The sequence below is a fragment of the Phyllostomus hastatus genome, unplaced genomic scaffold, assembly GCF_019186645.2.
Source record: "Phyllostomus hastatus isolate PE091 unplaced genomic scaffold, TTU_PhHast_1.1 phas_contig_477, whole genome shotgun sequence".
Taxonomy (NCBI): Eukaryota; Metazoa; Chordata; class Mammalia; order Chiroptera; family Phyllostomidae; genus Phyllostomus; species Phyllostomus hastatus.
In genome coordinates this window covers 1,521,503-1,534,538 of record NW_025333889.1, presented here as the reverse complement: position 1 = coordinate 1,534,538, position 13,036 = coordinate 1,521,503, and the positions used below count along the sequence as shown (strand labels likewise).

The 13,036-nt window shown below is 69.8% G+C and overlaps 1 protein-coding gene across 1 annotated transcript in view; it reads right to left on the bottom strand.

Annotated features, from left to right (window-relative positions):
- Window positions 1-13,036, bottom strand: part of PER2 (period circadian regulator 2) — a 31,506-nt gene that overhangs the window by 4,545 nt on the left and 13,925 nt on the right. The window contains exons 8-20 of the mRNA XM_045845558.1: window positions 12,593-12,735; window positions 11,099-11,177; window positions 8,946-9,052; window positions 8,248-8,401; window positions 7,966-8,071; window positions 7,041-7,166; window positions 6,600-6,684; window positions 5,604-5,766; window positions 5,379-5,503; window positions 4,506-4,670; window positions 3,293-3,547; window positions 1,494-2,335; window positions 352-538 (exon numbers count right to left, since the gene is read on the bottom strand). Of these exons, the coding sequence (XP_045701514.1) occupies window positions 352-538; window positions 1,494-2,335; window positions 3,293-3,547; window positions 4,506-4,670; window positions 5,379-5,503; window positions 5,604-5,766; window positions 6,600-6,684; window positions 7,041-7,166; window positions 7,966-8,071; window positions 8,248-8,401; window positions 8,946-9,052; window positions 11,099-11,177; window positions 12,593-12,735 (2,537 nt within the window). The remainder of the gene's footprint in view (window positions 1-351; window positions 539-1,493; window positions 2,336-3,292; window positions 3,548-4,505; window positions 4,671-5,378; window positions 5,504-5,603; window positions 5,767-6,599; window positions 6,685-7,040; window positions 7,167-7,965; window positions 8,072-8,247; window positions 8,402-8,945; window positions 9,053-11,098; window positions 11,178-12,592; window positions 12,736-13,036) is intronic.

Genomic DNA, 13,036 nt, shown 5'->3' with positions numbered 1-13,036 from the left:
GCCCTCCGGGCAAGCAGGGACGCGCGTCCTGCCGTGGGGGACAGGGAGGTGCGCAGGTGTGAGGGAGAGTTGTGATGGGGAGGGCCCGCCCGCCTCCTGGGGCGGAGCGCCTGCCTGCCTGCCTGCCTGCCAGAACGGCAGGGCCCCCGTGGGCCTGGTCTGTGCCTAGGGCTGGGCGCTGGGCCCCGGACACCGGCAGCCTGTGGCTCTGGTGCAGTGGGGCCCCGCAGTGCGGGAGACCTGCAGCCTGTCCAGGGGCCCCACGGGAGAGTCTTCTAAACCCACCGGAGCCCCGGCAGCCGAAACGCACCCCCAACCCCAGGACCCCGGCTCCCGCCGCACCCCACAGACCTGTCCCACTTCTGGACGCGCCGCAGCCCAGCGAGCCGGAGCCCAGGGAGTCGGAGGCGGCGGAGGCCCCGCTTCTCGACAGGGCTGACCCTTCCGCCGAGCAGAGGTCCTCGCGCAGCAGGAGGTCGAGCAGGTCGCTGGACGTGGAGAGGGCGTCGCTGTGCTGGGCGTCTGAGGGCTCCTCGAGCTTTGGGAACAGGAAGCAAATGCCAGGTCAGGACCCGGCTCGGGGCAACGGCCAGCACGAGGTTGCTTGGGCACAGAGTGGGGCCCTGGCAGCTGAGCGCCAGGCCGCGGCCGAGTGGACCGCACTGAGACGCTGCCTCCCTCCTCCACCGGGTTCGGGAGAATCACACGGACCACGGTGGCTCTGGGATCCCGAGGCGGGGGTTGCGGGGGAGCCTCACGCTGGCTCCTGCAGCAGAGCAGCCGGGGAGGCAGGGAGATGCCCCCTCACACCCGAGGCCGCTCCTGGGGGTCCCCCAATCCTCAGATCCTGGCCCTGGGTTCCACAGGCCAGACCCCAGCGATAAGAGTGGGGAGGGCGGCAGCCACACTGGGAGGCTGAGCTGTGCGTCCTGGGTCCCCTCCTTTCCTGGGGGCACAGGCCGGGGAGTGCGCGCACGCCCTCCATGCAGCACCCACGGGGAGGGGCACTGCCGCGGCCGCTCGGGCCGCCGCTGCACAGCCAGGCGGTCAGGACGCGAAGCCCACGGGAAACGAGAATCCCTCGAAGGGACCAGGAGCACCACAGCGGCACCCTGGAGGCGCGGGAGGACCGGGCAGCCGGCCTGCTCTAGAGCCCCCCGACATGTCCCAGGAGAGCCTCTGCCCCCTGACCTCTGAGGAGCTGCGCTCTGACACTTAGCCCACTGTGCGTTGTCCTCGCGGCTTTCACTTGGAATCTCGAGGCCTGTGACAGCAAGCCCCCACGCCACCTGGGCCATTTGGACCTTGCACTCGCCACCAGACAACCAATCCTGCTTCCTTCAGACCCCAAGGCGACACAGAGCACCCCCCCCACCCCCGGTCTCCTCCATGGGGACATTTCACTGGAAAACGCTAATCACGTCGTTATGTCAAACTGCAACGCCTGCTGGGACCCCGCCTAGAAAATACTTGCACCTGAGGGGCGGACCTACCGTGGGGGCTGCGGGGCCGCCCGCCGCAGGGAAAGCGCGGCAGGGCGTCCTTGAGGTCGGCGGCGCTGTGGGCGGCCAGTCCCAGGACGTGCCAGGTCTGCAGTCCGGCCCCGCGGCCCCCGCGGCCCCGGTGCTGCCCTCGGGCGCCTCCTCCAGCTGCAGCAGGTTGAGCTGCAGGGGCGAGCTGCCTCGGGACTGGAAGAGCGGCGGGGAGGCCCGGCCAGAGGGCCCGGCGGCCGCCGGTGGGGTAGCGGGGGTGGCCACACGGGACACGGGTGGCCCGCGCTCCGCCCGAGGACAAGGGCAGGGCTGTCTGTGGGGCGAGGTCCGCCCGGGGAGCTCGGGCTGCGAGGTGGGGACCGCCTGGCCGGGGAGGAAGGCCGGCGGCAGGTGTGCGGTCACCGCGGGGAAGGGGTAGCCGGGCAACACCAAGGCCACGACCGGGGCCAGGGGGGCGGCGAAGGGCGGGGGCTGGACCGCAAACTCGTGATGAGTGTCCGTCGGCACAGTGGGCACCGCGAAGCTGGCGTGGGCCCCCACGGGTGCCGCCGCCACCGCCCCGGGCGCCGGCAGGATGCCGGGGGCGGGGAACACGGGCAGCGAGTAGGCGGGCACGGCGCCGGGGAAGGTCGCCGCGGGGCAGCTGGACTGCGACGTGTCCGACGGCGACCAGGCCGTGGCGTTGAGGCCCAGCAGCGGGGGCCGGTGCGGCGCGGGCCCCCCGGAGCCGGTGCTCTCGGAGGAGTCTCGGGGCTTGACCCGCTTGGACTTGAGTTTCCTGTTCTTCCCGGCTCTCTTCCAGGACGAGTCCGCTCCGGACGTGTTTCTCGGCCCGGGAGTGGCTGCGGCGAGGGAGAAACAGGCCGCGTGAACACGGGGACACACGCGTGATCCCCGCCACGACAGCTCCCGAGGCCTGGGCAACCTGGCAGCCGGAAGGCGCCCGCCAGCTCAGCAGCCCCAGGTCCCCAGAGGCCAGCCGGGGACCGCCGGGCACACCGCACGGTGGCCCGGACGCTCGCTCGCTGCCGTGAGAAGAACCAGGGCGGGATGTTCAGTTTTCACGGGACTAGATTTGGTCAGTTCAAAGGACCGCCATTCACTGGAACATCGCGTTTCTTGCTTTCTTTTGCAAGTAAAATGTCACTTCCTTATGAAATAACGGCAGTGATACGGGGGGTCAGAAAGGTCTCATTTGTCCCAAGGACGTTAAAAAGCGGGCCGTTCTGCGCTGCCCCCCAGTACTGGCTTGTCAGACCCGAGGTCACCTGACCGGCTGGCTGCTCTCGGCCGAAGGGCAGCCGCACGCACCCACACGCCCTGTCCGGCTCTGGCGGCCGCAGCGGGGCGCTGTCGGCCCAGCCAGGAGGCTGCCCCCCGGCCTCAGCCTGGGCTCCCCCTCCCTCAGGAGCCGGCACCCCACGCCCCTCGGCACCGTGCTCACGGTCGGTGCGGTGGCGGCTGTGGCTGCCCGGGCCTCCGGGAGCCCTGTCTGCGTGGGCCCACGGACTGGGGTCCCCCCCCCTCCGTCACCCAGGCAAGACGTGTCCGTGACGCTGAACTGACACCACCGCCCTGCATTCCACAGGGCTGGCCTGCGACTGTCACCGCGGTTCACAGCACCGGTCCCGTGGGGACATGATGTTCAAAGTCTCCCCCCCACCCCCCGCTGTCTGGCAAACTCAGGTGTCCTGACCTGGGGACACTTCATACTTTGAAAGCCACACCGGACCGAGCACTACTAAAAATAAAGCTTTCTCTTTTTTTGACCCACATTTAACTCAGGTGCCGCCACCTACCTCTCTCACTCGCCTGCCCCCTGGACCTTTCTTGCAAGTAGTGATGGCAGCGGGACTGCAGGACATTGAGTTTCCTTGTCTCCTTGAACTTGAGCAGGAAGTTCTGCTCCTCCTTCTGCGTGTGGGCAGCCAGCACCTCCTTGGTGAGGCCCAGCCTCCTGAAGGGCTCCTTCTCCGGGCCGAGGCTGCAGGGCAGGGCGGCACCCACCAGGCAGTCCAGGGACTCGGGCCCGCTCACAGGGTCTTCCGCCATCTCTGCGGGAGGGGACGCAGACCGCAGGTCAGCAAGGGCCAGTCGGCAAGGGCCCGGGCATGTGGCGTTAGAGAGCAACTGGCGACCCCACACTGAGACCTCTGACACTGAAACGCCCCCCACAGGGCAGAACCCAGGGCGCGTCCGTGCGGCCTTCCGAGACAGCCCACAATCACAGGCGGACCGCGGTGACAGCCCGCTGCCCGGGCTCCACGGCCGGGCTCCTTGGGCATCTTGGGCATCAGCCTCAAACAGTGGGCACTCCCTGGCTGCCCTTGGCTTACAGACACAGCGGACGGAGGCTGCTGTGCGCCCCCACCCTGTTTCAGGCCACGGCGTGGAGGCGGGGTCCCTGGGAACGGGGGCCCAGACAGGACAGGGCAGGAGGACGGGACAGCAGCCCCGGGAGGGGACCCGACCCCGACTGCGACGCGGGCTCTCTGCCTGGCCGTCTCCCTCTTCCGGGCACAGCCCGTCCCGGGTCCTCCTGGGGCACCCCGGAGGGCCACGCACACAGGCAGCCCTGGGCCGTGCCTCCCTGCAGACCTGTACTGGCCCCTTCCTGCCCTCGCACCGGGAAGCGGGGACACTGAAGGGGAGGAGGGCTAGGCCCGGCAGGGCAAGCGGGGGAGAGGACACCAGTTCCCAGGGCCGCGTGGGCCCAACGCCCAACAAAGGGAGAGTCCCAGGGCCCTGCGCAGTCTCGGGAGGCCTGTGCTCCCCGCCACCCGGTCCCGCGCGTATTTACGCCTGAGCAGAGACGGCCAGCAGGTGGCGCCAGAGCACACCGGGATCCGGACCGGTGGGTCCGCGCCGCCCTGCACTTCCCCGGTCCCCCTTGCCGGGCTGTGCTAGGGTTCTCCTGCACGCGCCCACGGGGGAAACCGCTTTTCAAGGTGGGGGCCAGAGCTCCGGGTCTCCACTGGGCCCTCCACGCCGCCCGCCCGCTGGCCAGCGTACCTAGCTCCAGTGGAGGCTTCTTGTCGCCCACGTGCACGATGGTGCTGCTGTAGCTGCACTGGCTGGTGAGCGACACCACGCTCTCCGCCTTCCCCGGCAGTGCCAGCGCGGTCAGGTGCGCGCCCACGCCCGCGTGTCTGTCCACCCTGGGGGGCGCCGCCGCCTCTGTGAGAGAACACGGGGGGCTGTGACCCTGCTGCGTGAGAAACGCCCCCCGAGCTTGCCGGGCCCCGGACCCAGGAGACGGCAGGGTCTGTGCACACCGCGGTGCCTGGCGGGCCGTCCTCGGGTGCTGATGCGCCGGGGAGGCGGAGACGAGGGCATCCCTCCATGGGAGCAACTCAGCTCTCACACCGGCGGGGCGGGGGGGGGGGCCTCGGGGGCAGGCGGCCAGGCCGGGCCGAGGGGGCCCAGCTCAGGGCTGCCTCCCTGCGGGCGGGTGCAGGCTGCCCGTCACAGTGTGACTGTCCAGCCACCCGAGCTGCTGTCCCAACGGGGCCTGATTTCCAGCCCTGGCGACGACCGCCAGGGACACGCACACACACCGTTTGAGCAGCCTGAGAGGTCGTCGGACTGAGCTAACCCTCCGACGCAGGAAGCAGCCTGCCGGAACTCGGGCCCACCTGGGGGGCCTCGGGCAGCCCCCAGGGCTCCTGTCTCGGAACCCAGAGCCACCGTCACCTCTCAGGGGTGGGAAGGTTGCTGACGTCTCAGCACCGCGGTCATTTCCCAAGGAGCCTGCACCCACCACTGTGTCCCCGCCGCTGCCGGGCCAGTGGGAGGGACGAATGGGGCTCGGGGCCTCCCTGGGTGCCAGCTCTCCCCGTGGGGGTCTCCAGAAGCCACTCCACGGCCAACCCCCAAATGCCGCACCTGCAGGAGGGGGCCCGGGGCTGCCTCTGGCCTTCCGCTTGTCGCTGGCCTTCTGCGTGGGCAGGCTCCCCGGGGACTCACACTTCCTCTTCAGGGTGGTGGCCTCGCTGCAGCTCTCCAGGTACCTGCGGGGGTCGGGGGAGGTCACAGACTGAAGCGTCACCCCACGGCTGGCCGAGCCTGGAGGGGGGCAGCCTCCGAGGGGGCAGCGGGAGGCGCCCGCACCTGATGACGCTGTCCAGGCAGCTGATCTGCTGGTAGGAGCCGGCCGGCTGGCTCTTGCAGGCCAGCTCCTCCGGAAAGGCGGCTTTGGCCGGGCTGGCGCCGGAGCTGTCCTTCTCCGCGTCCCGGAAGGCTGTCACCTGAGTGGGGGATCCACTCTGTGCGTCTAGAAGAATGGCAACGTTGCTTTCGGTCAATACTTGTCTCCCCCAAACCCCCCCCCGCCCCGTGTGTTTCTACCTGAAGGGGAGGCTGGGGGCCCAGGCCGGGAGTCGCAGACACTGAAGCCCGGGGTGGGCAGGGGCCACTGCGCTATCTGAGGAGGGGCCCGGGGCTCAGCGGCACTTGGTCTGGGCTGTCTCCAGGGTCAGGGACTGGGCAGTGGGAAAGGCCGGGCCTTGCTTGTGCTCCTGAAACTTCGGGGGGCTATATGGTCAGTCGGTATCCCCCAGCTCCCAGAGGTCCGTCAGGCCCGGCACAGCCCAGCCCCAGGGGTGAGCACAGGTGCAGCGGCCTGGAGGGCACTGGAGTCCTTGCCCTCAGCTCGCGCCTGCACACTGGCCCCCGGGGGCCTCACTCATCGGCGTCCCCCAGGCCCGGCAGCGCCAGGGCAGAAGTGCCCGCCTGGGTGTCCCGAAGGCCGAGCACCCCGGTCAGAGGTGAGCTCTGGCCCCAGGTCCTCAGGGGAAGCTTCTGGGAGGAGGGCGGCCTGAGCACAGGGGGCGAGGGAGAGCCCCCCAGGGCCAGGGCGGCTGCCTGGGCGCTCTTGTGCACGCGTGGGCGTGGGCTCACCTGCACGAGGCCCAGGGCCCGGCCGCACTGCAGGGCACCAGCCTCCCCACAGAACACAGGGCTGCGTGGGGAAAGGGTGAGGGCCCTGGTGCCGCCCGAGGGGCGCACGGGTTTGAGAGGTAACTCCCCGCCACCCAAGGTAGACACGAACGCCGGGGAGACCTCGCCAGACTACAGCGTCGCTCGGGAAACACGCAGTTTCTTCACCTGCAGCAGATCTTCCCTTCTGTTCTCCGGACTCATCGGAATAGTGACTTTTCATTTTGACCTTACTGCCGTTTTTGGGCATTTCCTTGAAGAAAACCGAAACGAACACATTACTTTCCATCACAGGCCGTCAGGCCCCGCCGAGAGGGGGGTTCCGGCGGACGCTCGGAGGAGGGAGTCGGACCCACGGCCCCAAGGCCCCGGCTCTACCGCAGGGAGTACAAGGTTCCCAGCCCTCCCGCAGGCGGGTCCCCTCGGCCCCATCTGCCCGCTCTGAGTGACCGTCACCCGGACCTTCCACCCCAGTTCCAGCTGCTGCGGTTCTCGTCGAGAGACGACCAAGTCAGTCCCCGTGAACGGGGTCCAGGGGCAGCCCCAGGCGCAAGTCGGGGGGCTGGGGGCGGGGTGCGGCGGGCAGGGGCACCCCAGAGGGGGACCTACGGCTCTCCGCCGGCGCGCCTCCTCGTGGCCGTTGCTGTCGCTGGAGGAGGTCTGGCTCATGAGGTGCTCGTGGGACCCGTTGCTGCCCAGGCTTCCGTAGCCGCTGGAGCCGCTGTGGGGGACCGGCTGCGGGGAGCAGACAGGAGGCCTGGGTCCGGGGCTTGGGGGGCACAGGGGGGCCAGGAGCCACCCGGGGAAGGCGGCGCTGGGCGAGGATGAGGGGGCACTGCGTGGGGGCCCAGGGTCAGGCTGCACCAGACTCTCAGCCTCCACCTGCAGCACCTGGGTCCCCGGACCCCGGTTTTCGGGGAGACCCCCCTAAGAGGGACTCTGTTCATCTGCTGCGCTCCCCCCCACTCACGGAATGGGCCGGTCTCGGCTCTACCTGGGGTTTCGGAAACAGAGCCCGGAGCATTACAGTCCCCCCCACACCCCGTCGGCTGCCCAGGATGCAGGAGGCTGCTGAGCCGCAGGGGCGTTGTGGTCACGCTGATGTCTCGTGAGCACCACGGCCCCAGGGATGGGGGCAGGCGTTCCCAAGACCCTCCCGCTGCCAGCGCAGCGTCCTGGATTGGGGGGACCCCTGTCCCCACGTGGGAGGTCTCGCCTGGGGTCTGACCCGGGACTTGGGGGCTGAGCGGGGGAGCAGAAGGTGCGTCCTTCAGCTGCTCGCCCGGGGCTGCGGGTCAGAGACAGACACCCCGGGAGTACGAGGCCGGGGCCGCCCCAGACTTGGCTGTGGGAGCGACGGTGGTCCAGACCCGGGACAGGCTCCACCCCAACCCCCCACACTGGGCGGGGGGAGAACAGGCCCCCGGGTGCAGCGTGGGGGGAGGCCCCGGGGCGGGGGAGGGGCCCCAGGACCCGGGGCAGCGCTCGGGCTGCCCGCCAGGTGGGGGGGGGCTGTGGTCCGCCGGGCGCCCACCTGTAGCAGTAGCCGGTGGATCTGCTCTGTGAGCTCCTGCACGCCCGCCTGCGGGGGCGGCTCCTCGGCACCCGGCGGCGCGAACACGTCCTCGTTCAAGGGGCCCCTGTGTGGTGGTCATGGTCAGGCAGGCCGCGCCGCACAGCCCGGCGTGGGGCCCGCCTCCTCCCTGCAGACCCCCGGGCTGCCCCGCCCAGCCGCCCCCCAGCCCGGCCTGGGGCAGGGACAAGCCCCCCGCCCAGGGCGGCCCCCCAGCCCGGCCCGGGCCCCAGGGGCACGCACACTCGGACTCGGTGCCGCCCGATGATGAAGGAGATCTTCCGGCTCCAGGGGTTGATGAAGCTGGACCAGCTGCTGTCCAGCGTGACGTACTCCCCGTTCCGGGCGCGGAACCGGAGGGGCGAGTAGTCGAACGGCTGCCCGCCGGCCTGCACGACTGGGAGAGGAGACAGCGTTCAGGCGGGCGGCAGCCAGGCTCGCGGGACGAGACCCCCCGAGGTGCCCGAGCAGGCGTGGGGCCTCCGGACACCTCGGGGGGCCGCCGACACTGGCCCCGAGCTGCGGCCCTCCGGCCCCCGCTGTGCTCCCAGCGGCTCCGCAGCGGCTGCCGGCAGCGTCAGGAGGCCACACACCGCCCGCCAGCTGCCGCGGGGCCTCTCCAAGGCCGCCTGGCTCTGCGAGGCCTGGGCTTGGGGGCACACGCGATGTCCACCACCCTGGCCTGGCCATTCCTTCCCCGCCCCCACCAGGTGGACCCTGTGTCCCCTCCTCCCACCTGCCGGGTCGCCAACAGTGAGTGTGAGATGCTGCTCAGGCCGGGGACCCCAAAGGAACACGCAGACAGCGCCAGGACCGGGGCGGGCGGCGGTGCCTGCCCCCTACGCGCTGTGAGCGGGTCGGACCCCAGGACACGCCCGGGCACGCGCCACTTTCGTCAGAGCCCTCGGGGTGGGGGGGGGGGCGGCGAGAAAGGGACCTACTCTTTCTGTGGATGGTGAGCATCAGGGGCCTGTCGCTGGGGTGCAGCTGCAGGAGCACGGGGGTCTCGATCAGGTCCTGGGGCAGGTAGCCCAGGAGGGGGACCGCCCTGCAAGGCAAGCGCACACGGGGGTCACCGCTGCAGCCGCGCTCAGGCACACGTCCCGAGTGCGGCATCCCGACGGGCCAGCTGACCACCCCAAAACTGCCCGTCTGTTCATGGGGAGAGGGGCAGCCTGCAGGCCCCCCGGGAACTGGAATTTGGGGACCAGGCCAACAGAGCGGTGGCCTTTCATGCGATCGCCCCGGCAAAGAGGACAGCGCCCCTGGGGCCTGGAAGGCAGGGCTGAGGCCCCGTGCGGCCCGCAGGCAGGGGCTGGGCGCCCCCGCGCTGTTCCGTCCCCCGGGAGAGTCCGCCGTGAAAGTGCTTTCCTTCGTCTTCTCTGCAGGTCCTTCTCCTCTCTGGGTTTCACGGGTTTGGCCAGGGGTGGGCTGGCGTGGGCTGTTTTTGTTTTAACGAGTGTTGCCTGCACCTGCAGGCCACGCCTGCATCTTTTCCCACTCAGGGGGGTTGCCTGCTCTGGTCCCTCTACCGAGGCCTCCCTGGGGTCACCATTCCGGCCCTGGGAGCCGTCCTCGGGGCCACCGGTCTTGTGGGAGCTGTCCATTTGCTTTCTGAGAAAGGCTTCGCGTCAACCTTCTGCGGAGCCCTCCCGCCTCTGCTGGGCCCCGCCCCCTCTGCTTGCCCCGCCCCCTCTGCTTGCCCCGCCCCCCCGCGGTCCAGTGTCCCCTCCCTTCCGGTGCGCTGCCGCTCCGCCTTCCTCTCGGCCCGAGCCCGAGTCCACACCGACACTTTCCAAACTCTTCTGCTCACGTGGAAGGCCATTCTCCTTGGAGGGTTGGAATGTGACCCCCCCCCGGCCCCCCCCACTCCCCGTGGTGCGGAACTCTCTCAGGCCTGTGTTTTCCTTTGGCCGGATGTACAGAATGTTCCCGATGCCCTCCGGCCCCCAGGCCTGGCCCTCGGGGGCGGGGGTAGGGTAACAGGAGGAGGAAGAAGGGGAAGGGGAGGGAAGGGAGGGGGAGGGGGGAGAGCAGGCGGCCTTGCTGGGGGCGGCTGTGTGGGCGGTGGGCCCACAGTATCCGCACAACTGCTCGCCAACCTTCCTTCCTGCCTGACACTGAGTCCACTCGCGGGCCGGGTTGCAGACAATTCTTAGATTCTTGGAGGAATAAAAGTTTTCCCTGGGTTGCCTCACAAATGCAGCTCCCAGGCCCCACCCTTGCGGGCCCTGGTCAGGCAGGGCCGGTGCGGCCTGGGAGCCTGGGCCTGGGAGCCTTCTCTCCGCAGTCCCGCCGCAGGTGGCTGGCGACGGGCCCCTGCGCAGCTCGGAGCTGGAGGCTGCTGGTCCCCGGCAGCCCGAGAGCAGACCCTTCCCATGAGGCCCTGTGGCCTGCACCCAGGGGTGGGTGGTGGGGAGGCCCTGACCCTCGACAGTGTCTGTGGAGGTGACCTTGGCCCGTTTCAGAGAGCTCATCTGCTGGCGCTCCCAGTCTGCTTCCCGTGGGTCTCTGAGAACTCTTCTCCCAACCACGGCCACTGGTGGCCGGCGGCCCTTTCTGTCCCCGCGTGTCTGTGCCGGAGGAGCCGGGGAGGCGCTCGGGGCCCCTGGCCCTGCGCTGGCAAGCCCGGACCCCTCAGAGGTCTGTGCCCCTGGAGCAGCTGCAGCGTCCTGGCTGCGACACCCACGGGGGGCGCCGGGCAGTGGGTGAGGGGGCACCCACGCGTGTGCAGCCGTCCCCGGCACGCCGTCCCCACCCGCACTGGCGCCCAGTCCTGTCCAACTCTGAAAGGAGTTTAAACACAGCCCCCCCGCAGCGTCCCGCTCACAGGGCACGTCTCCGGAGGCTTTGAGTGTGACCCACAAGATCTCACGGCCCAAGGACACGCGAGAGTCTCCGTCGGTCGCCACAGGCAATACGAAGGCCCAGGAATGCGTTCACTGAGCTCTCCCTCGCCCTGAGGTGACCACCGAGACACGGCCGCACCCCGAGTGTCTGGGGAGGGGCCCGGGGCCCCAGGACGCCGCGCTGGCTCTGAGACGCACGCGGGACACGAACGTGGGGGCAGCGGGGACAGCGCCGCGGGGCTTACCTTTCGTCCACGTCCTGGAACAAACAATTGGGTGTATGTGTGGTCGTGAAAATCCTCTTTTCCGGAGGAATTCTAGGGGCTGAAAGAATAGAATTGGGCTCAAACGTCGGACTCTGAGAAAGGCGTTCGTAACGTGGCGACAGGACTAGTGGCCACGTGGCCCCCGAGGGACGGGCACCACACGAAGGGGACATGGACTGGGCTGCCGCCCGCCGCTCTGGGGACCAGCCGGCCCGGGCGGCCAGGGGGCCCGTTCCCAGGGCCGCGCGCTGGCGCCCCGGCTTCTCCGGGAGCCCAGCCTTCACCAAGGCTTCTAAGGCCTTACTGGACGAGCTGAACAGATTCCTTTTAAACTGAGTCGAGCATTTGGACTCAAACTTCTCAGCCAACGTCACCACCGCATCGGGACCTCCCAGCCCCCCGAGGCGGGCAAAGGCAACGAGAGCCACGGGAACCCTGCATCCAGAACCCCACTCCGCTCCCAGGTCCGTGGACAGAACACGCACAATCCCAGCTGCTCCGTCCGAGACGGACACGCTCACCACGCGGGGGAATAGCCTGTGGGACCTAAGTGACCCTGCCGCCCTTCCGGGAACGTCTGCGAGACCACGCTCTGCACGCAGGGTCCCCTCGGGCAGCCGAGAGGACGCCGCACGCCCAGAAGGTTCCCGCTGCCGGGAAAATGCCTTTGCCGGAGGGCGCAGTGCCCGCCGGGAGGACGCCCTCAGCACAGAACTCTGAGGTCACAGCTTTGCGCAGCTGCCGCAGCGAGACCTGGGCCTCCCGGGCAGGAGCTGTGGCTGGTACAAACCCTGTCGCAAGCTACTTAGGAGGGTCCCCAGGAGGGCGGGATCAGGCGGCAAAGGGCCTCGAAGAACCCAGGTCTGGGTGTTTGGGGGCAGGAGGTGGCCCGCGGAGCTGGCAGGGCCGGGAAAGGACCCCGCTGCGGGGACTGGGTTGGTACAGGCGGGGATGGGGCGCAGCAGGAGCAAAGCCGGGGGCCGGGCGCCGTCTACGGGCAGGAGCCGGCAGACCCGGGAAGGCAGGACCGGCCAAGGAGAGCGGGGAGGAGGCTCGCACTTTCTCGATTAGGGGTGCGGATGGAGTGGGGTTCTCAGCAGTGCCAGCGTCCCTGGCACGGAGGGACACCGTGGGGGATGCCGTGGGGGGCATAGGGGAGGCAGGGACTTGGGCACCGGACCTGTCAGGGCTGCTGCCACTACCCGGACAGAAGGCAGCGGACGGGGAAGGCAAAGGACCCACGGTCACGGGGACAGCCTGGGCATGGGTGACAGGCGTCGGCACGCAGGCCCGTGACTGTGCGGGGAGGTGGCCAGGCGGGCCAGGTGACACAGGTGGCGTGCGGAGTGTCGAGGGGCAGGAGGCTTTGCCCAGCACCTGGGAAGCCGGGCTGGAGCCCCCCACAGACAAGGGTCTGACCCACGGGAGGGACCGGGGACCAGAGGAGCCGGGGCGGCCCGGGCCTGCCGTCACCTTCGTAGCCCGAGTGCACCCTCTCGGCCAGCAGCACGCAGCACAGCTGGCTCTCGGGGCCCCGCTGCTCCGGCACCTGGACCAGGTACGGCGTCATGCGGAACGGCTGGTAGCGGACCTCGCTCTCGGGGCTCCTCCCGACGCTGGAGAGGAGAGGGCCGTTAGAGGGTGGGGTCAGGACCGGAGGGACGTCCCTCACTGCCAGCTCCGGCCCCCACCGCGGGCTGTCACCCCTCCACCGGAGGTACAGATGCCCGCCAGGGGGAGCTGGACGGCTGCCCGGGCCTGCAGCCTGTGCCCCTCCCCCTGCAGTCTGTGCCCCTCCCCCTGCAGTCTCTGGGCCCGCCACCCCTGGCCTCTGTCCTGCCCGCCCTCGGAGTCCCCATGACACTGCAGACCTAAGTCACCAGCCCTGGGCAGTGAGCGAGGCTTTGCTCGCATCTC